A 21,277-nucleotide genomic window follows, 5' to 3' on the forward strand; every position below is an offset into this window, starting at 1 on the left:
ATATTTCCGTGAATATTTTTTGATTATTTTTTGAATATTGAATTAACTGCATTTATTTAAGGTACTAAAATATATAAAGTAGTTAGAATTAGCTACTCTGACAAACTACATTAAAATCCTGCTTACTTCCAATAATACGATAATACGTGAAGCAGCAGTCAGTTACATTTAGGTAATTTTTTACATTTGTTATTTATATTCTGTTTGGATTGCGGCGCTCATGTGACATAATGTTATATAATGTTATTATAGGGTTCAGGTCTCAAGCTGCAACACAAACAGATTTACTTTGTATTTCCTTCATCATAAACCAGCACGAAATGTGAAATGTGTCACTTTTACACTTTATTGTTTAAAGTTGTTACAAAAAAAGTGTTTGCTGGAAACATTCTTTGCTTTTTGCCTTTTCAAGCACGAGGAGAGGCCGAGGAAGAGGAAGAGGAAGCAGAGGAGGAGGAAGTAGAAGATAACAGTACAGAGACACAGAGTGAAGCCCTTTACTCACATTTTACTCAGAGACAAACAAAAAAAATCGGGAGGAAGAAAACTGACGTTTGTATCACAAGGAAACCTCAAGAGAGCTGTGTGTGTGTGTGTGTGTGTGTGTGTGTGTGTGTGTGTGTCACAGGTCATTGTGTTCTCCCTGAGGTGACTCAGTGTGTTGCAGTCCGAGTCCGAATGAATCCGTGTTTATGGAGAACGAGTGCGTGGTAGAATGAACACACACACACACACACACACACACACACACACACTCTCTAATGGGTTTCTACAGTACGACTGTGTGTCTCTCTCAACAGAGTGTGTGTTGTTGCGTCTTCCACGTGTCATCGATTGTAGGATTTGTGACCTCTGACCTCACTTCTAACACTCAGCGTTTGATCTGATTCGGCGGGTTCGTTCAATTCTAGATTGATGGTCGTGTGCGTTTGGTTTGAAGAGCTAAAGGATTTAATAAAGTATCAAATTAAACATTTCTGGACCAAAATTGGGATTAAAAGTTTAAGCGAGGAGCACCGAACGTCACATTCATCTTGAATCGTTGCTTTACTGAAGAAACACAGATGAGAACTTTCGTCATTTTAGTTTGTTAAATCGTACATAAATATTTAAGTCAAATCTCAAATCAGGGTCTCTTCTCTTATAAAATCAAAGCTCTTATGGGATTAACTGCAACGATTCATCATTTAACGTTTTCATTCACCTGCAGGCTTTTATTTTTCAGGCCTACGTAGTTTTAAACAAACGCTCGTACAACAACAACAACAACAACAACAAAGTGATTGTTGAAGCTCGACAGAGAACCGTGCAGCATGAATCCACGTGTGCGTTTGTGTGTTTTAAACCTGAGTCAAACGGCTACAGTGAAGCGTGTTTGGATGGGCGGGACTTCCTGCACTGCGACCACTCAGGTGAGAGAGAGAAGCACGTTTTAAGTTCCCCTCCTCACAAGTCATCTGTTTAGAATCTGCGTGGGCCTCTGAAAGCGTGTCGGACGTGACACAAGCTGAGGTTCGTTATTTCAGATCAATGCCGGGATCAATACCCGTTATCAGCGTTTTACCTGTGCAGGTGAGCCGGTTTGATTGTGTGTGTGCGTGTGTGTGTGTGTGTGTGTGTGTGTGCTACATCGCTGCCAACATGTGACCAGAGGAGATTCACTCACCAACAGAAAGGCGTCAGTGGGACTTTAAAGGGAGGGAGGAGTCCATCCGAGTGTCACACACACGTCTGGAGGGCTCATTTTCCCACAATGCTTTGTGAGGTTTGAGTTCCAAATCTATTGCTTTGAACGTGAAAGGAGGGGTGGACACACGAGGTCAGAGGACGAGGGGGGTATAAATAGGACAGACCCGAGCGGGAAAGACAAAACCCTCAGAAGACATTTAAAACTTTGTATCTGATCAACAATATACTGTATTTTAAAATGAAAACACTACGCACGGATAACGGGTGAAGCCATAAATAAACGTCTCTGTTTAAATTAGCTCTGAGATGCACACACATGGATATTGCAACAATAAACATGAATACGTGTTAGTAATTTAGAAAAATACTGTTGCTGAAAGTTATTTTTGAGGAACAAACAAAATGTTTAAGCCAGCAGTGTCCTCGGTCTGGTTCTGGTTTCACGTGAAAATATAGAAATCTTTGTCGTCATTCATGAAAAAAAATCAATACAAAGGTCACTTAAAAATGAGAGAGAGACAAAAAAGTCGGGATCAAAGTTCATATTTCAGCGGCACAGGAAAGAAAACCAAACGTGTGTATCCCCCGTTCCGTACTGCAGGGTCTGCCTCACGCAAAGCATGCTGGGAAGCCGCCCCCGCCTAGTCCAGCGGCCCCTGGAAGATGAGTCTGACGAAGCCCTGCTCGCCGCTCAGCTGCTGGGCGCAGAAGGGGCAGGCGGCGTGGAAGGTGTGCGTGCCGTGCGGCAGCGGGATCTGACTCCAGAAGGCCGCCGTCTTCTCCGAGCAGACGTGGCCGCAGGGGTTGAAGGCGTGCGTGGGGGGGGCGGCGTCCAGGTAGAAGCCCGCCTCGCAGCCCAGCCAGAGCGGCACGTAGGGGCCCTTGGCGCGGCACATGGGGCACTCGCGCTGGCGGCCCTCGCGCTCCTCGCGGTGGTTGCCCCAGTCGTGGTAGCCGTGCACGTGGCCGCACTGCAGGTACACCCACGGCTGCTTCTCGTCCGGCGTGTCCTTGCGCCGCATGGAGGGGAAGGCCAGCGTGTTGAAGCCCACGGGGCACTGCGGCCGCGCCGCGTTGATCTCCTGCCGCAGCGCCTCCAGGTGCTTGAGGGTGGGGGTGCGCGAGAGGCCCTCGGCGGTGCGCCACAGCAAGGTGGCGCCGCAGAGGTCCACCAGGGAGCCGTCCACCAGCTCATGACTCTCGGCCTCCACCTGGAAGGAGGGTTAACGTGTTTAAACTTATTAAATATCGATTGTATATATGTCCTCAAGTGTCTAATAAATAATATCTCTCTTTTCATATTATTTTTAGATTCAAAAGCTACAGATTATTTTATTTCTTTCAGGCAATTCTCAACTATCCCATATCTTGTTCCGCTATGACGGCCTGTCACGCCACACCTTATTCCCAATGCATGCTGGGAGAGGCTCCAGCGCCCCGCTTATTGTGGATAAGTTGTAGTGTCGGTCTGGGAACCGTAGGGGGCAGCGTAACGCAGGAGAAGGGAGAAAGGACAGGAAAATGCTGGAACACACTAGCGAGTATCCCTGATGTGCGTAGCACACGTTCTGGACCGGGTCAGAGGTCACGTTCTTCCAGATGTTTAGTCGATCACACGCTGAAACATTCAGACTCTCGAGACTCACAGTGGCGTCACGTGGAAAAACAAAACATGTATTATTTTTATCCTGTAACGTAATCATTAGAACTAATAACTTAACATCATAATGTAACTGATGCCCTGCGTGCGCCAGCTGTTAGCATTACCAAGTTAGCAAAACATTGCTAATCGAGGGCATTGGGTCTGGCGTCCGGCCGCTGAGGTTCGGCCAGTCGGAGTGAAACAAACCTGCTGCACGAGATCCATCTTGAGCCTCGACCCAAACCCCCCCCACCCCCCACCCCCACCCCCACCCCGTCCTAGTGCGATCAGTGACGTCGTCGCCGCGGCGCTCACCATCTTCCCGCGCTGCTGCGCCGACCGCGTCTCCCTCAGCGTGAAGACGTGGCCGCAGACGGAGATCTCCCTCCAGACGCCGGGCTTGGAGTCCTGGGTGAAGCCGGTGCGCGGGTGCATCACCAGCACGCCGTTGGTGGTCAGCCCGTCCATCTGAGCGTCCGGCGTCTTCCACTTAGCGGCCTTCTCCTGGTGGGAGGGGTTAAATGACCACGATGAAGCCTAGAATTCGTTCTAAAGTTCTTATTTACGTCACTTAGTTTTCTACAACTTGAACCATGAAGTTCATACCGATAAAACCATAAATAATAACAATAACGATGAAGTTGATGAGGACAAATGAAGCGTTGACTGTCCAAAGCAAATGGAACATTTGACCACATCTCGAAGCCGTGTGACCCTTCGCTTATTCGCCCCCCCGCTCACCCCGAGGAAGATGTTCTTGGAGGAGTCGAAGCCGGCGGCGTAGATGCGGGCGGTGTAAGGCGGCGTGCGCTGGCACATGATGCGGCAGGCGAAGCGGGAGATGGTGCTCTGGACCGACTGGGTGTCGGCGTTGCTCTGGCTGCCCGCCACCGTGTCCGTCACCACGAAGTCGATGGGGCTCTCCGTGGAGCGACCGATCTGTGGAGAGAGGTTAGAGGTTCCTGTTTGCGATTCATCCGAGGAGATACGGAGAACTTCGACTGGAAGGAACCTTTTGAAATGTGCCAATAACTCAATCCGGGACCAGCGGAGGAAACGAACGCCGTTACCTGGAACATGTCGGCGTTGCCGTCCTGGGTGTACTCCACCACCACCGTCTGCACTCGAGACAGAGTGTAGGAGACGCTGTGCTGGTCTTTGTTGCTTATGGCCTGAAGGGAGAAAGGACAGACGGTGAGGAGACACACAAGGATCCTCAACGCGCGTTAAAACCCTTCTGCCAACTCGAGTCCTTCCCGCCTGCTGGCGTGTGGTGATTTACTGCCTCAGCACCAGAGCAAACTGCTTCTGCTGAACGAACCCGCCGAGCTGAGAGAGTTTCATGTGACGACGACGGCGGAAAAAACGCCTGCTGAGACGCCTTGAGGACAAGAACAAAAGACACGCGGACCTGAGCTCAAGAACATGAAGGACTCAATCTGCTGATGTGTCGGCGTGACCCTGCATTGCGTGTGTGTGTGTGTGTGTGTGTGTGTGTGTGCGTGTGTGTGTGTGTGCGCCCACCTTGGCTGCCTGTGGAGAGCAGGCGATGTGAACTGTGCTGGGTTTCACCCCGTTTGACTTCGGTCTCTTGCAAAGTGCAAAGCGGCTCTTACGTCGGCCTCGGTCCCCGTTGGGCAGAGAGCCATTGTACCTGCACACACACACACACACACACACACGCACACACAAAACAAAAGGGCATTATTGTCTGAGCAGCATTAAAACAACCAGTGGAATAAGTCTGAGGCATTGTGGTCCACTCCCCACATGCACGCACACACAAATCGCAGCCTTTATTCTTATCATACATGCTTTCTTGACAAAAGCGCATTAACTCCTTTAACAACAAAGCCCTCCAAACGCAGAAAGGCTGAGAACGCGCACACGCACGCACGCAGCTCATTTAGGCTGATGCATGGCTGAGGAAGGGAGAATAAACAGAGGCGTAGCCTCCGACAGAACGGAGTCTCTGCGAGTCTGACGGCACTGAGCCGCTGTGTCCCAGAGTGAGTGTGTGTGTGTGTGTGTGTGTGGCTGATTATTCGACCTCTCGGCGCTGCGTTTGTGTGTTTTGGGACTCTTAACTGACCCGGATGCATTCTGGTGGAAGAGGAATAAAGTGCGCTCTCCATCAGCCAAAGATTTACACGCTGCAGCAGCCGTCCCCAGGTATGAACGCACACACGTGTGGAACATGTGTTTTAGATAAGTGATGTTCCTGCTGACGGAACCACGACCTTACAAACACTCCCACATGGATGAACAGCGCTCGCTACAGGACTACGCCCGGGTCTCCAGAGAGGAGGAGGAGGAGGTGCTGCTGCAAGGAGGAAAGCGGTGATGTGAGAGTTAAACTGTGTGTGTGTGTGCGCACAATCAGCTTGTTCCTACGGCGAGGAAGGACGAACCGGAGTTAGGAAAATGTTAGTATGTGTGTGCAGACGCACACTGCAGCCTTTCATTCACACAACAAGCGTGTGTGTGTGTGTGTGTGTGTGTGCTCCCTCCAAACACCAGTAAGCTCACACAGCAACAAGCTGCCGCTTATACACCAAACCTATAAAAACAGAGACAGGCTGCGTGTCCGTCCTGCCAACGGGTGGGTCTGTGTTTACTCGTGGCCATTAGCCTCCAGAAGGCCAAATATGTGAACACTGAAAATATAGCAGATATTTAATGACATAATAGATGTCTTTGTGCAAAACTGCATATATACACAGTGGAAGTATATAAACACGGCTGCACTGACGCAAAGCAGGAGACTTTGCAAACATTTGCAAAAAGAATGTGCATAAACATGCATGTAATAATACAGAATCACACATGCAAGGCTCTGCAGGGTGAAACGTCTCCATGGACGTCCGGGCGCATCGTCCCCTGAGACACTGTAGCGTCCCTCCGGATCAGACCACCGGCCCCACTGGGCTTCAAACATGGCGTCGGTGGGCCGAGGCGTGAGCGAGGAGGCCCGAACACAACGCTGGTCTGCGCGTTGATGGGATTCTCAATTAGGATTTGCATGTTCTTGGTCACAAAGGCGTCTCAGTGAGTCTAACTCTTGTTTCAGGGTGGAATGAAACCATGGCTGAGCCGTTTAGTTATTAGCAGAAAGGAACAAAGCTCTTGCAGATCTCCCTGACAATAACCACTCCAGCAACAAACTGTGAGTCAGCTGAGTATCAAATGTGTGTGTGTGTGTGTGTGTGTGTGTGTGTGTGTGTGTGTGTGTGGGGGGGGGGGGGGGGGGGGAGGGGACGAGTAGCGGTTTCTCACCCCAGCACAATGAGCTCTCCATACTTCACTGGCACTTTGGTGGAGGAGGTGGTGGAGATGTTCTCCTGCTCCGGGGAGTACATCGGGTACGGCGGATTGAGGGGCGGAAGAGGAGGGGCGGCGAGACGGGCAAGATCCAACGGAGGGAGGGACACAAGAAGGGGAGGGGGGGAGGGAGGGGGAGGCGAAGACCAAATGGTACACAGGGGGAGAAGAGGAGGAGGTGGAGGAAGGGGAAGGGTCAGCTGAGCCTCAGCTTCACCCTCTCATGCTTCATGTGTCCGCCTCCCACGTTCTGCCCTGAAGAGAGACACAGGACGGAGACACCGATTAGAGACATGTCTTAATATCACACGGCTCGCTCTCCTGTGAAGCTTCCACTGACCGCTGGAGGTCCACGTTGTCACTTGATCTGACAGACACTCAAATGTATTCATCTGAATGAAGGTCAGACCCAGCAACACCCCCCCAACCCCAAAAACAAAACCCCCCGGCCGGCGGTTCACTCAAACAGCTGGTTTAAAGTGTGTGTGTGTGTGTGTGTGCTGACTCATCAATGTTTAAAGACAAGAGCAGCACAGAAACAGAACATCAGGTATCAGATGGGGCCTCCTCATAGAAGCCACACGTGAATAAAGGATCGGGAGTGTTTCGAGGAGGTGGGGGCTTTAATCCTGCACACACTAATGCCATCAGAGCGCCTGGGAGGAGTTATTCACGTATTCCAGTGTTACTGTTGCACCCGCTGGCTGGAAACCATCCTCCCCATCACACCAATTGGTTCCTCCGGTGTCAGAGGCCTCGTCTCACGCTGTCTTGTGAAGGTGTGAATCTTTACAGCAGTTTTCTGTTTGTTTTTTTACTTCGAGGTTGGGGACGTTTTGTTCTTGATGGAGGCCAGGAAGGCAAAATAGAGGCAAACGCCCCCCCGCCCACCCCCTCTTTGACACAAGGGTTAATCCCACCTAATGACATGCAGTGCATACTAACGCACCAGGCTCTGCACTGTGTGCGTGCACACACACGCTGTGTGCATTGATTCCTTGTGTCTATGGATGCAGACGCTGAAGACCTGAAGGGTCCCGTTATTGAACCTGGTGCTGAGTCAGCGTCCCGTCTCAGGTTGTCTGTTATCAGGAAGCAAACAAACCTCTCAGGGGCGAACAGTCACCAACAATCTTTTTGTTTCTGGTCAGACACGTGTTGCACTTTGGACCGACCACCAATGGCAGCAGTTGGTCCTGATTCCCAATCCTGTATCATAGGACTACAGTAAAAAGGATTCACAACCAGGTGAAAGATCCTCACAGTAACTTACAGTAAAATGGACCGTTGTCTTGAGACGTCTGTAAAAAGGCACCGTGGAGAGCGACTTTGTGCAGGAAGTTTCTGACTCAGCTCTGAAGTGAAATATAAGATCTCTGCTGAAGCCCGTATGGATCCAATGTGTGTGTGTGTGTGTGTGTGTGTGTCTGAGCCGCTGCAGCTCTGCAGGACTCAGCTCGGCGTGGCGGCGTGCCAGCTGCTGCTTGGCTACCGAGGCACACGGCGCTACAACAACAGAGCAAGAGCCCAGCGGGCCGGCGGCGCAGACCTCAGGTCGGGGGCCCGTAACAGCACGCTGCTGGCGGCGGGAACAGCAAACCAACCTGGTTAAACTCCCCCGAAGGAGGTGGTGGACACGTGCACACGCACACATGCACACACTTTTAGGGTGACGGCGCTCTGTGAAGACAAACAACCAGAGGCGGAGCCTCTCGGCAGGCCGGTCAGGAGATACCGTCACCAGAGTGAAGGAGAACTACGGCGAGGTGTTGACCTTTGTCTAGATCCTACGGGACGCGCTGATGAGGAGCCTCAAGGCCGAAGCTCATTGGCTCTGTGACAAACACACTTCACAGGAACTGCAGTTAAAATCATCCATTTCCAGAGTTTCAATGGTTCACAACATGAGAATAACTATCAGTCGAGTGTTATGTCCATTTGAGGCTACGCTCCGATCAGACACAGCACTCTCTTCTAATTTGTGATTTATTACAATAAATCTGTGTTTCACTACATAGAGGACATGTTATAACTATCATAGGATTGTTATATATTGTTATTAGGGTCCTCGCTACGACTAGTCTTAGAGGAACTTATTGTATTTAAAAATAAATTACATATGAAAAATGTATAAGATGAGAGAAGCTGACAGAAGCTCAAACGTATATTCATCTGAGTAAAGGTCAAACCCAGCATCAAACCCCAAACCAAGACCCACCGGCCAGCGGTTCACTTACACAGCTGGTTTAAAGTGTGTGTGTGCGCTGAGTCAGCACACACATGCACATATTCATGGGGGTCTCTATAGCGTCCCCTATCAGGAAACAGGAAACATTTATTGCCAAAATATGTCAGACATACAAGGAATTTGTCTTGGCAGTTTTTTTTTAGTCCAGTTTTTTCCCAGATGTCCGATTGGACTTGGAATTTGGCACACAAGTGCTCTTGGACATGCTCTACAAAAAAGTCAACCATGGTATGGAAATCCAAGGGGTGTGGTTAATCTGGCAAGACACATAATTTACAAATGAATTGGCCTGCCCTCACCAAAACTATTACATTTCACCAACCATTAACCCGCTGGTTCCCTATGTGGCAAAGACAGGTCTTCCTCCCCTTATTATATATCATTATCGTTGTAATCAATAATTGTTCTGATTATATTGATTGTTGTGAATTTTTTTTTTCCACAAATCATTAACCCAACGGTTCCCTATGAGGATCACTCCTTTTGTTGTGCTGTCAATTTTGTAGAAAGCAAGATCGGCAAACACAGGTCTTCTTTCTTCCCTTATCACATATAATGATCTTTGTAATAAATCATTCCTTTGAATATTTATTTAATATTTTCATGAATATTATCTGATTCTTTTCTGATTATTTTTTGGATGATATTTTGAATTTTTTTTTTCACCAACCATCATCCCACTGGTTCCCTATGAAGATCACTCCATTTGTTTTCCTGGCAAGATAGTAGAAAGCAAGATATGTGGCTAACACAGGTTTCCTTCCCCCCTTATCACATTTGATAATCTTTGTAATCAATCATTCCTTTGAATATTTCTTGAATATTTTCATGAATATTTTCGTGAATATTTCCGTGAATTTTTTTTGATTATTTTTTTGAATATTTTTTATTTCACCAACCATCATCACACTGGTTCCCTATGAAGATCACTCCTTTTGTTTTCCTGGCAATATTGTAGAACGCAAGATATGTGGCAAACACAGGTTTCCTTCCCCTCTTATCACATTTGATAATCTTTGTAATCAATCATTCCTTTGAATATTTTCATGAATATCTTCGTGAATATTTCTGTGAATATTTTTTGATTATTTTTTTGATTATTTTTTATTTCACCAACGATCATCACACTGGTTCCCTATGAAGATCACTCCTTTTGTTTTCCTAGCAATATTGTAGAACGCAAGATATGTGGCAAACGCAGGTTTCCTTCCCCCCTTATCACATTTGATAATCTTTGTAATCAATCATTCCTTTGAATATTTCTTGAATATTTTCATGAATATTTTCATGAATATTTTCGTGAATATTTCCGTGAATATTTTCGTGAATATTTCCGTGAATATTTTTTGATTATTTTTTTGATTATTTTTTGAATATTTTTTGATTATTTTTTATTTCACCAACCATCATCGCACTGGTTCCCTATGAAGATCACTCCTTTTGTTTTCCCGGCAATTTTGTAGAACGCAAGATATGTGGCAAACACAGGTTTCCTTCCCCCCTTATCACATTTGATAATCTTTGTAATCAATCATTCCTTTGAATATTTCTTGAATATTTTCATGAATATTTCAGTGAATATTTCCGTGAATATTTCTTGATATATTTTTTTATTCTTTTTTATTTCACCAACCATCATCACACTGGTTCCCTATGAAGATCACTCCTTTGGTTTTCCTGGCAATATTGTAGAACGCAAGATATGTAGCAAACACAGGTCTTCTTTCTTCCCTTATCACATATAATGATCTTTGTAATAAATCATTCCTTTGAATATTTCTTTAATATTTTCAGGAATATTATCTGATTCTTTTCTGATTATTTTTTGGATGATATTTTGAATTTTTTTTTTCACCAACCATCATCCCACTGGTTCCCTATGAAGATCACTCCATTTGTTTTCCTGGCAAGATAGTAGAAAGCAAGATATGTGGCTAACACAGGTTTCCTTCCCCCCTTATCACATTTGATAATCTTTGTAATCAATCATTCCTTTGAATATTTCTTGAATATTTTCATGAATATTTTTGTGAATATTTCCGTGAATATTTCCGTGAATTTTTTTTGATTATTTTTTTGAATATTTTTTATTTCACCAACCATCATCACACTGGTTCCCTATGAAGATCACTCCTTTTGTTTTCCTGGCAATATTGTAGAACGCAAGATATGTGGCAAACACAGGTTTCCTTCCCCTCTTATCACATTTGATAATCTTTGTAATCAATCATTCCTTTGAATATTTTCATGAATATCTTCGTGAATATTTCTGTGAATATTTTTTGATTATTTTTTTGATTATTTTTTATTTCACCAACGATCATCACACTGGTTCCCTATGAAGATCACTCCTTTTGTTTTCCTAGCAATATTGTAGAACGCAAGATATGTGGCAAACACAGGTTTCCTTCCCCCCTTATCACATTTGATAATCTTTGTAATCAATCATTCCTTTGAATATTTCTTGAATATTTTCATGAATATTTCCATGAATATTTCCGTGAATATTTCTTGAATATTTTCATGAATATTTCCGTGAATATTTTTTGAATATTTTTTATTTCACAAACCATCATCACAGTGGTTCCCTATGAAGATCACTCCTTTTGTTTTCCTGGCAATATTGTAGAACGCAAGATATGTGGCAAACGCAGGTTTCCTTCCCCCCTTATCACATTTGATAATCTTTGTAATCAATCATTCCTTTGAATATTTCTTGAATATTTTCATGAATATTTTCATGAATATTTTCGTGAATATTTCCGTGAATATTTTCGTGAATATTTCCGTGAATATTTTTTGATTATTTTTTTGATTATTTTTTGAATATTTTTTGATTATTTTTTATTTCACCAACCATCATCGCACTGGTTCCCTATGAAGATCACTCCTTTTGTTTTCCCGGCAATTTTGTAGAACGCAAGATATGTGGCAAACACAGGTTTCCTTCCCCCCTTATCACATTTGATAATCTTTGTAATCAATCATTCCTTTGAATATTTCTTGAATATTTTCATGAATATTTCCGTGAATATTTCCGTGAATATTTCTTGATTATTTTTTATTTCACCAACCATCATCACACTGGTTCCCTATGAAGATCACTCCTTTGGTTTTCCTGGCAATATTGTAGAACGCAAGATATGTAGCAAACACAGGTCTTCTTTCTTCCCTTATCACATATAATGATCTTTGTAATAAATCATTCCTTTGAATATTTCTTTAATATTTTCATGAATATTATCTGATTCTTTTCTGATTATTTTTTGGATGATATTTTGAATTTTTTTTTTTCACCAACCATCATCCCACTGGTTCCCTATGAAGATCACTCCATTTGTTTTCCTGGCAAGATAGTAGAAAGCAAGATATGTGGCTAACACAGGTTTCCTTCCCCCTTATCACATTTGATAATCTTTGTAATCAATCATTCCTTTGAATATTTCTTGAATATTTTTATGAATATTTTCGTGAATATTTCCGTGAATTTTTTTTGATTATTTTTTTGAATATTTTTTATTTCACCAACCATCATCACACTGGTTCCCTATGAAGATCACTCCTTTTGTTTTCCTGGCAATATTATAGAACGCAAGATATGTGGCAAACACAGGTTTCCTTCCCCTCTTATCACATTTGATAATCTTTGTAATCAATCATTCCTTTGAATATTTTCATGAATATCTTCGTGAATATTTCTGTGAATATTTTTTGATTATTTTTTTGATTATTTTTTATTTCACCAACGATCATCACACTGGTTCCCTATGAAGATCACTCCTTTTGTTTTCCTAGCAATATTGTAGAACGCAAGATATGTGGCAAACACAGGTTTCCTTCCCCCCTTATCACATTTGATAATCTTTGTAATCAATCATTCCTTTGAATATTTCTTGAATATTTTCATGAATATTTCCATGAATATTTCCGTGAATATTTCTTGAATATTTCCATGAATATTTCCGTGAATATTTCTTGAATATTTTCATGAATATTTCCGTGAATATTTTTTGAATATTTTTTATTTCACCAACCATCATCACACTGGTTCCCTATGAAGATCACTCCTTTTGTTTTCCTGGCAATATTGTAGAACGCAAGATATGTGGCAAACACAGGTTTCCTTCCCCTCTTATCACATTTGATAATCTTTGTAATCAATCATTCCTTTGAATATTTTCATGAATATCTTCGTGAATATTTCTGTGAATATTTTTTGATTATTTTTTTGATTATTTTTTATTTCACCAACGATCATCACACTGGTTCCCTATGAAGATCACTCCTTTTGTTTTCCTAGCAATATTGTAGAACGCAAGATATGTGGCAAACACAGGTTTCCTTCCCCCCTTATCACATTTGATAATCTTTGTAATCAATCATTCCTTTGAATATTTCTTGAATATTTTCATGAATATTTCCATGAATATTTCCGTGAATATTTCTTGAATATTTTCATGAATATTTCCGTGAATATTTTTTGAATATTTTTTATTTCACAAACCATCATCACAGTGGTTCCCTATGAAGATCACTCCTTTTGTTTTCCTGGCAATATTGTAGAACGCAAGATATGTGGCAAACGCAGGTTTCCTTCCCCCCTTATCACATTTGATAATCTTTGTAATCAATCATTCCTTTGAATATTTCTTGAATATTTTCATGAATATTTTCATGAATATTTTCGTGAATATTTCCGTGAATATTTTCGTGAATATTTCCGTGAATATTTTTTGATTATTTTTTTGATTATTTTTTGAATATTTTTTGATTATTTTTTATTTCACCAACCATCATCGCACTGGTTCCCTATGAAGATCACTCCTTTTGTTTTCCCGGCAATTTTGTAGAACGCAAGATATGTGGCAAACACAGGTTTCCTTCCCCCCTTATCACATTTGATAATCTTTGTAATCAATCATTCCTTTGAATATTTCTTGAATATTTTCATGAATATTTCCGTGAATATTTCCGTGAATATTTCTTGATTATTTTTTATTTCACCAACCATCATCACACTGGTTCCCTATGAAGATCACTCCTTTGGTTTTCCTGGCAATATTGTAGAACGCAAGATATGTAGCAAACACAGGTCTTCTTTCTTCCCTTATCACATATAATGATCTTTGTAATAAATCATTCCTTTGAATATTTCTTTAATATTTTCATGAATATTATCTGATTCTTTTCTGATTATTTTTTGGATGATATTTTGAATTTTTTTTTTTCACCAACCATCATCCCACTGGTTCCCTATGAAGATCACTCCATTTGTTTTCCTGGCAAGATAGTAGAAAGCAAGATATGTGGCTAACACAGGTTTCCTTCCCCCTTATCACATTTGATAATCTTTGTAATCAATCATTCCTTTGAATATTTCTTGAATATTTTTATGAATATTTTCGTGAATATTTCCGTGAATTTTTTTTGATTATTTTTTTGAATATTTTTTATTTCACCAACCATCATCACACTGGTTCCCTATGAAGATCACTCCTTTTGTTTTCCTGGCAATATTGTAGAACGCAAGATATGTGGCAAACACAGGTTTCCTTCCCCTCTTATCACATTTGATAATCTTTGTAATCAATCATTCCTTTGAATATTTTCATGAATATCTTCGTGAATATTTCTGTGAATATTTTTTGATTATTTTTTTGATTATTTTTTATTTCACCAACGATCATCACACTGGTTCCCTATGAAGATCACTCCTTTTGTTTTCCTAGCAATATTGTAGAACGCAAGATATGTGGCAAACACAGGTTTCCTTCCCCCCTTATCACATTTGATAATCTTTGTAATCAATCATTCCTTTGAATATTTCTTGAATATTTTCATGAATATTTCCATGAATATTTCCGTGAATATTTCCGTGAATATTTCTTGAATATTTCCATGAATATTTCCGTGAATATTTCTTGAATATTTTCATGAATATTTCCGTGAATATTTTTTGAATATTTTTTATTTCACAAACCATCATCACAGTGGTTCCCTATGAAGATCACTCCTTTTGTTTTCCTGGCAATATTGTAGAACGCAAGATATGTGGCAAACGCAGGTTTGCTTCCCCCCTAATCACATTTGATAATCTTTGTAATCAATCATTCCTTTGAATATTTCTTGAATATTTTCATGAATATTTTCATGAATATTTTCGTAAATATTTCCGTGAATATTTTCGTGAATATTTCCGTGAATATTTTTTGATTATTTTTTTGATTATTTTTTGAATATTTTTTGATAATTTTTTATTTCACCAACCATCATCGCACTGGTTCCCTATGAAGATCACTCCTTTTGTTTTCCCGGCAATTTTGTAGAACGCAAGATATGTGGCAAACACAGGTTTCCTTCCCCCCTTATCACGTTTGATAATCTTTGTAATCAATCATTCCTTTGAATATTTCTTGAATATTTTCATGAATATTTCCGTGAATATTTCCGTGAATATTTCTTGATTATTTTTTATTTCACCAACCATCATCACACTGGTTCCCTATGAAGATCACTCCTTTGGTTTTCCTGGCAATATTGTAGAACGCAAGATATGTAGCAAACACAGGTTTCCTTCCCCCCTTATCACATATAATAATCTTTGTAATCAATCATTCCTTTGAATATTTTCGTGAATATTTCCGTGAATATTTTTTGATTATTTTTTTGATTATTTTTTGAATATTTTTTATTTCGCCAACCATCATCACACTGGTTCCCTATGAAGATCACTCCTTGTGTTTTCCCGGCAATTTTGTAGAACGCAAGATATGTGGCAAACACAGGTTTCCTTCCCCCCTTATCACATTTGATAATCTTTGTAATCAATCATTCCTTTGAATATTTCTTGAATATTTTCGTGAATATTTCCGTGAATATTTTTTGATTATTTTTTTGAATATTTTTTGAATATTTTTTATTTCACCAACCATCATCACACTGTTTCCCTATGAGGATCACTCCTTTTGTTTTCCTGGCAATTTTGTAGAACGCAAGATATGCGGAAAACACAGGTTTCCTTCCCCCCTTATCACATTTGATAATCTTTGTAATCAATTATTCCTTTGAATATTTCTTGAATATTTTCATGAATATTTCCGTGAATATTTCCGTGAACAATTTTTAAATTATTTTTTGAATATTTTTTTATTCTTTTTTATTTCACCAACCATCATCACACTGGTTCCCTATGAAGATCACTCCTTTTTTTTCCTGGCAATATTGTAGAACGCAAGATATGTGGCAAACACAGGTTTCCTTCCCCCCTTATCACATTTGATAATCTTTGTAATCAATCATTCCTTTGAATTTTTCTTGAATATTTTCATGAATATTTCAGTGAATATTTCCGTGAATATTTCTTGATATATTTTTTTATTCTTTTTTATTTCACCAACCATCATCACACTGGTTCCCTATGAAGATCACTCCTTTGGTTTTCCTGGCAATATTGTAGAACGCAAGATATGTAGCAAACACAGGTCTTCTTTCTTCCCTTATCACATATAATGATCTTTGTAATAAATCATTCCTTTGAATATTTCTTTAATATTTTCAGGAATATTATCTGATTCTTTTCTGATTATTTTTTGGATGATATTTTGAATTTTTTTTTTCACCAACCATCATCCCACTGGTTCCCTATGAAGATCACTCCATTTGTTTTCCTGGCAAGATAATAGAAAGCAAGATATGTGGCTAACACAGGTTTCCTTCCCCCCTTATCACATTTGATAATCTTTGTAATCAATCATTCCTTTGAATATTTCTTGAATATTTTCATGAATATTTTTGTGAATATTTCCGTGAATATTTCCGTGAATTTTTTTTGATTATTTTTTTGAATATTTTTTATTTCACCAACCATCATCACACTGGTTCCCTATGAAGATCACTCCTTTTGTTTTCCTGGCAATATTGTAGAACGCAAGATATGTGGCAAACACAGGTTTCCTTCCCCTCTTATCACATTTGATAATCTTTGTAATCAATCATTCCTTTGAATATTTTCATGAATATCTTCGTGAATATTTCTGTGAATATTTTTTGATTATTTTTTTGATTATTTTTTATTTCACCAACGATCATCACACTGGTTCCCTATGAAGATCACTCCTTTTGTTTTCCTAGCAATATTGTAGAACGCAAGATATGTGGCAAACACAGGTTTCCTTCCCCCCTTATCACATTTGATAATCTTTGTAATCAATCATTCCTTTGAATATTTCTTGAATATTTTCATGAATATTTCCATGAATATTTCCGTGAATATTTCTTGAATATTTTCATGAATATTTCCGTGAATATTTTTTGAATATTTTTTATTTCACAAACCATCATCACAGTGGTTCCCTATGAAGATCACTCCTTTTGTTTTCCTGGCAATATTGTAGAACGCAAGATATGTGGCAAACGCAGGTTTCCTTCCCCCCTTATCACATTTGATAATCTTTGTAATCAATCATTCCTTTGAATATTTCTTGAATATTTTCATGAATATTTTCATGAATATTTTCGTGAATATTTCCGTGAATATTTTCGTGAATATTTCCGTGAATATTTTTTGATTATTTTTTTGATTATTTTTTGAATATTTTTTGATTATTTTTTATTTCACCAACCATCATCGCACTGGTTCCCTATGAAGATCACTCCTTTTGTTTTCCCGGCAATTTTGTAGAACGCAAGATATGTGGCAAACACAGGTTTCCTTCCCCCCTTATCACATTTGATAATCTTTGTAATCAATCATTCCTTTGAATATTTCTTGAATATTTTCATGAATATTTCCGTGAATATTTCCGTGAATATTTCTTGATTATTTTTTATTTCACCAACCATCATCACACTGGTTCCCTATGAAGATCACTCCTTTGGTTTTCCTGGCAATATTGTAGAACGCAAGATATGTAGCAAACACAGGTCTTCTTTCTTCCCTTATCACATATAATGATCTTTGTAATAAATCATTCCTTTGAATATTTCTTTAATATTTTCATGAATATTATCTGATTCTTTTCTGATTATTTTTTGGATGATATTTTGAATTTTTTTTTTTCACCAACCATCATCCCACTGGTTCCCTATGAAGATCACTCCATTTGTTTTCCTGGCAAGATAGTAGAAAGCAAGATATGTGGCTAACACAGGTTTCCTTCCCCCTTATCACATTTGATAATCTTTGTAATCAATCATTCCTTTGAATATTTCTTGAATATTTTTATGAATATTTTCGTGAATATTTCCGTGAATTTTTTTTGATTATTTTTTTGAATATTTTTTATTTCACCAACCATCATCACACTGGTTCCCTATGAAGATCACTCCTTTTGTTTTCCTGGCAATATTGTAGAACGCAAGATATGTGGCAAACACAGGTTTCCTTCCCCTCTTATCACATTTGATAATCTTTGTAATCAATCATTCCTTTGAATATTTTCATGAATATCTTCGTGAATATTTCTGTGAATATTTTTTGATTATTTTTTTGATTATTTTTTATTTCACCAACGATCATCACACTGGTTCCCTATGAAGATCACTCCTTTTGTTTTCCTAGCAATATTGTAGAACGCAAGATATGTGGCAAACACAGGTTTCCTTCCCCCCTTATCACATTTGATAATCTTTGTAATCAATCATTCCTTTGAATATTTCTTGAATATTTTCATGAATATTTCCATGAATATTTCCGTGAATATTTCTTGAATATTTCCATGAATATTTCCGTGAATATTTCTTGAATATTTTCATGAATATTTCCGTGAATATTTTTTGAATATTTTTTATTTCACAAACCATCATCACAGTGGTTCCCTATGAAGATCACTCCTTTTGTTTTCCTGGCAATATTGTAGAACGCAAGATATGTGGCAAACGCAGGTTTGCTTCCCCCCTAATCACATTTGATAATCTTTGTAATCAATCATTCCTTTGAATATTTCTTGAATATTTTCATGAATATTTTCATGAATATTTTCGTAAATATTTCCGTGAATATTTTCGTGAATATTTCCGTGAATATTTTTTGATTATTTTTTTGATTATTTTTTGAATATTTTTTGATAATTTTTTATTTCACCAACCATCATCGCACTGGTTCCCTATGAAGATCACTCCTTTTGTTTTCCCGGCAATTTTGTAGAACGCAAGATATGTGGCAAACACAGGTTTCCTTCCCCCCTTATCACGTTTGATAATCTTTGTAATCAATCATTCCTTTGAATATTTCTTGAATATTTTCATGAATATTTCCGTGAATATTTCCGTGAATATTTCTTGATTATTTTTTATTTCACCAACCATCATCACACTGGTTCCCTATGAAGATCACTCCTTTGGTTTTCCTGGCAATATTGTAGAACGCAAGATATGTAGCAAACACAGGTTTCCTTCCCCCCTTATCACATATAATAATCTTTGTAATCAATCATTCCTTTGAATATTTTCGTGAATATTTCCGTGAATATTTTTTGATTATTTTTTTGATTATTTTTTGAATATTTTTTATTTCGCCAACCATCATCACACTGGTTCCCTATGAAGATCACTCCTTGTGTTTTCCCGGCAATTTTGTAGAACGCAAGATATGTGGCAAACACAGGTTTCCTTCCCCCCTTATCACATTTGATAATCTTTGTAATCAATCATTCCTTTGAATATTTCTTGAATATTTTCGTGAATATTTCCGTGAATATTTTTTGATTATTTTTTTGAATATTTTTTGAATATTTTTTATTTCACCAACCATCATCACACTGTTTCCCTATGAGGATCACTCCTTTTGTTTTCCTGGCAATTTTGTAGAACGCAAGATATGCGGAAAACACAGGTTTCCTTCCCCCCTTATCACATTTGATAATCTTTGTAATCAATTATTCCTTTGAATATTTCTTGAATATTTTCATGAATATTTCCGTGAATATTTCCGTGAACAATTTTTAAATTATTTTTTGAATATTTTTTTATTCTTTTTTATTTCACCAACCATCATCACACTGGTTCCCTATGAAGATCACTCCTTTTTTTTCCTGGCAATATTGTAGAACGCAAGATATGTGGCAAACACAGGTTTCCTTCCCCCCTTATCACATTTGATAATCTTTGTAATCAATCATTCCTTTGAATTTTTCTTGAATATTTTCATGAATATTTTCGTGAATATTTTCGTGAATATTTTTTGATTATTTTTTGATTATTTTTTGAATATTTTTTATTTCACCAACCATCATCACACTGGTTCCCTATGAAGATCACTCCTTTTGTTTTCCTGGCAATTTTGTAGAACGCAAGATATGTGGCAAACACAGGTTTCCTTCCCCCCTCATCACATTTGATAATCTTTGTAATCAATTATTCCTTTGAATATTTCTTGAATATTTTCATGAATATTTTCGTGAATATTTCCGTGAATATTTTTTTATTATTTTTTATTTCACCAACCATCATCACACTGGTTCCCTATAAAGATCACTTCTTTTGTTTTCCTGGCAATATTGTAGAACGCAAGATATGTAGCAAACACATGTTTCTTTCCCCCCTCATCACATTTGATAATCTTTGTAATCAATCATTCCTTTGTATATTTCTTGAATATTTTCATGAATATTTTCGTGAATATTTCCGTGAATATTTTTTGATTATTTTTTGAATATTTTTTATTTCACCAACCATCATCACACTGGTTCCCTATGAAGATCACTCCTTTTGTTTTCCTGGCAATTTTATAGAACGCAAGATATGTGGCAAACACAGGTTTCCTTCCCCCCTTATCACATTTGATAATCTTTGTAATCAATCATTCCTTTGAATAATTCTTGAATATTTTCATGAATATTTCCGTGAATATTTCCGTGAATATTTCCGTGAATATTTTTTGATTATTTTTTTGATTATTTTTTGAATATTTTTTATTTCACCAACCATCATCACACTGGTTCCCTATGAAGATCACTCCTTTTGTTTTCCTAGCAATATTGTAGAACGCAAGATATGTGGCAAACACAGGTTTCCTTCCCCCCTTATCACATTTGATAATCTTTGTAATCAATCATTCCTTTGAATATTTCTTGAATATTTTCATGAATATTTCCGTGAATATTTCCGTGAATATTTTCATGAATATTTCCGTGAATATTTTTTGAATATTTTTTATTTTACCAACCATCATCACAGTGGTTCCCTATGAAGATCACTCCTTTTGTTTTCCTGGCAATATTGTAGAACGCAAGATATGTGGCAAACGCAGGTTTCCTTCCCCCCTTATCACATTTGATAATCTTTGTAATCAATCATTCCTTTGATTATTTCTTGAGTATTTTCATGAATATTTTCGTGAATATTTCCGTGAATATTTTCGTGAATATTTTTTGATTATT

General features: G+C 39.1%; 1 protein-coding gene across 1 annotated transcript in view; it reads right to left on the reverse strand.

Moving 5' to 3' along the window:
* Nucleotides 1-323: 323 nt before the first annotated feature.
* Nucleotides 324-21,277, reverse strand: part of LOC144409447 (E3 ubiquitin-protein ligase pellino homolog 1) — a 34,451-nt gene continuing 13,497 nt past the window's right edge. Inside the window, exons 2-7 of the mRNA XM_078104262.1 lie at nucleotides 6,608-6,907; nucleotides 4,856-4,985; nucleotides 4,402-4,503; nucleotides 4,073-4,270; nucleotides 3,647-3,835; nucleotides 324-2,900 (exon numbers count right to left, since the gene is read on the reverse strand). Of these exons, the coding sequence (XP_077960388.1) occupies nucleotides 2,331-2,900; nucleotides 3,647-3,835; nucleotides 4,073-4,270; nucleotides 4,402-4,503; nucleotides 4,856-4,985; nucleotides 6,608-6,690 (1,272 nt within the window). The 5' untranslated portion in view covers nucleotides 6,691-6,907 and the 3' untranslated portion in view covers nucleotides 324-2,330. The remainder of the gene's footprint in view (nucleotides 2,901-3,646; nucleotides 3,836-4,072; nucleotides 4,271-4,401; nucleotides 4,504-4,855; nucleotides 4,986-6,607; nucleotides 6,908-21,277) is intronic.

Source organism: Gasterosteus aculeatus, chromosome 6 (assembly GCF_964276395.1).
Source record: "Gasterosteus aculeatus chromosome 6, fGasAcu3.hap1.1, whole genome shotgun sequence".
In the NCBI taxonomy this organism is placed as follows: Eukaryota; Metazoa; Chordata; class Actinopteri; order Perciformes; family Gasterosteidae; genus Gasterosteus; species Gasterosteus aculeatus.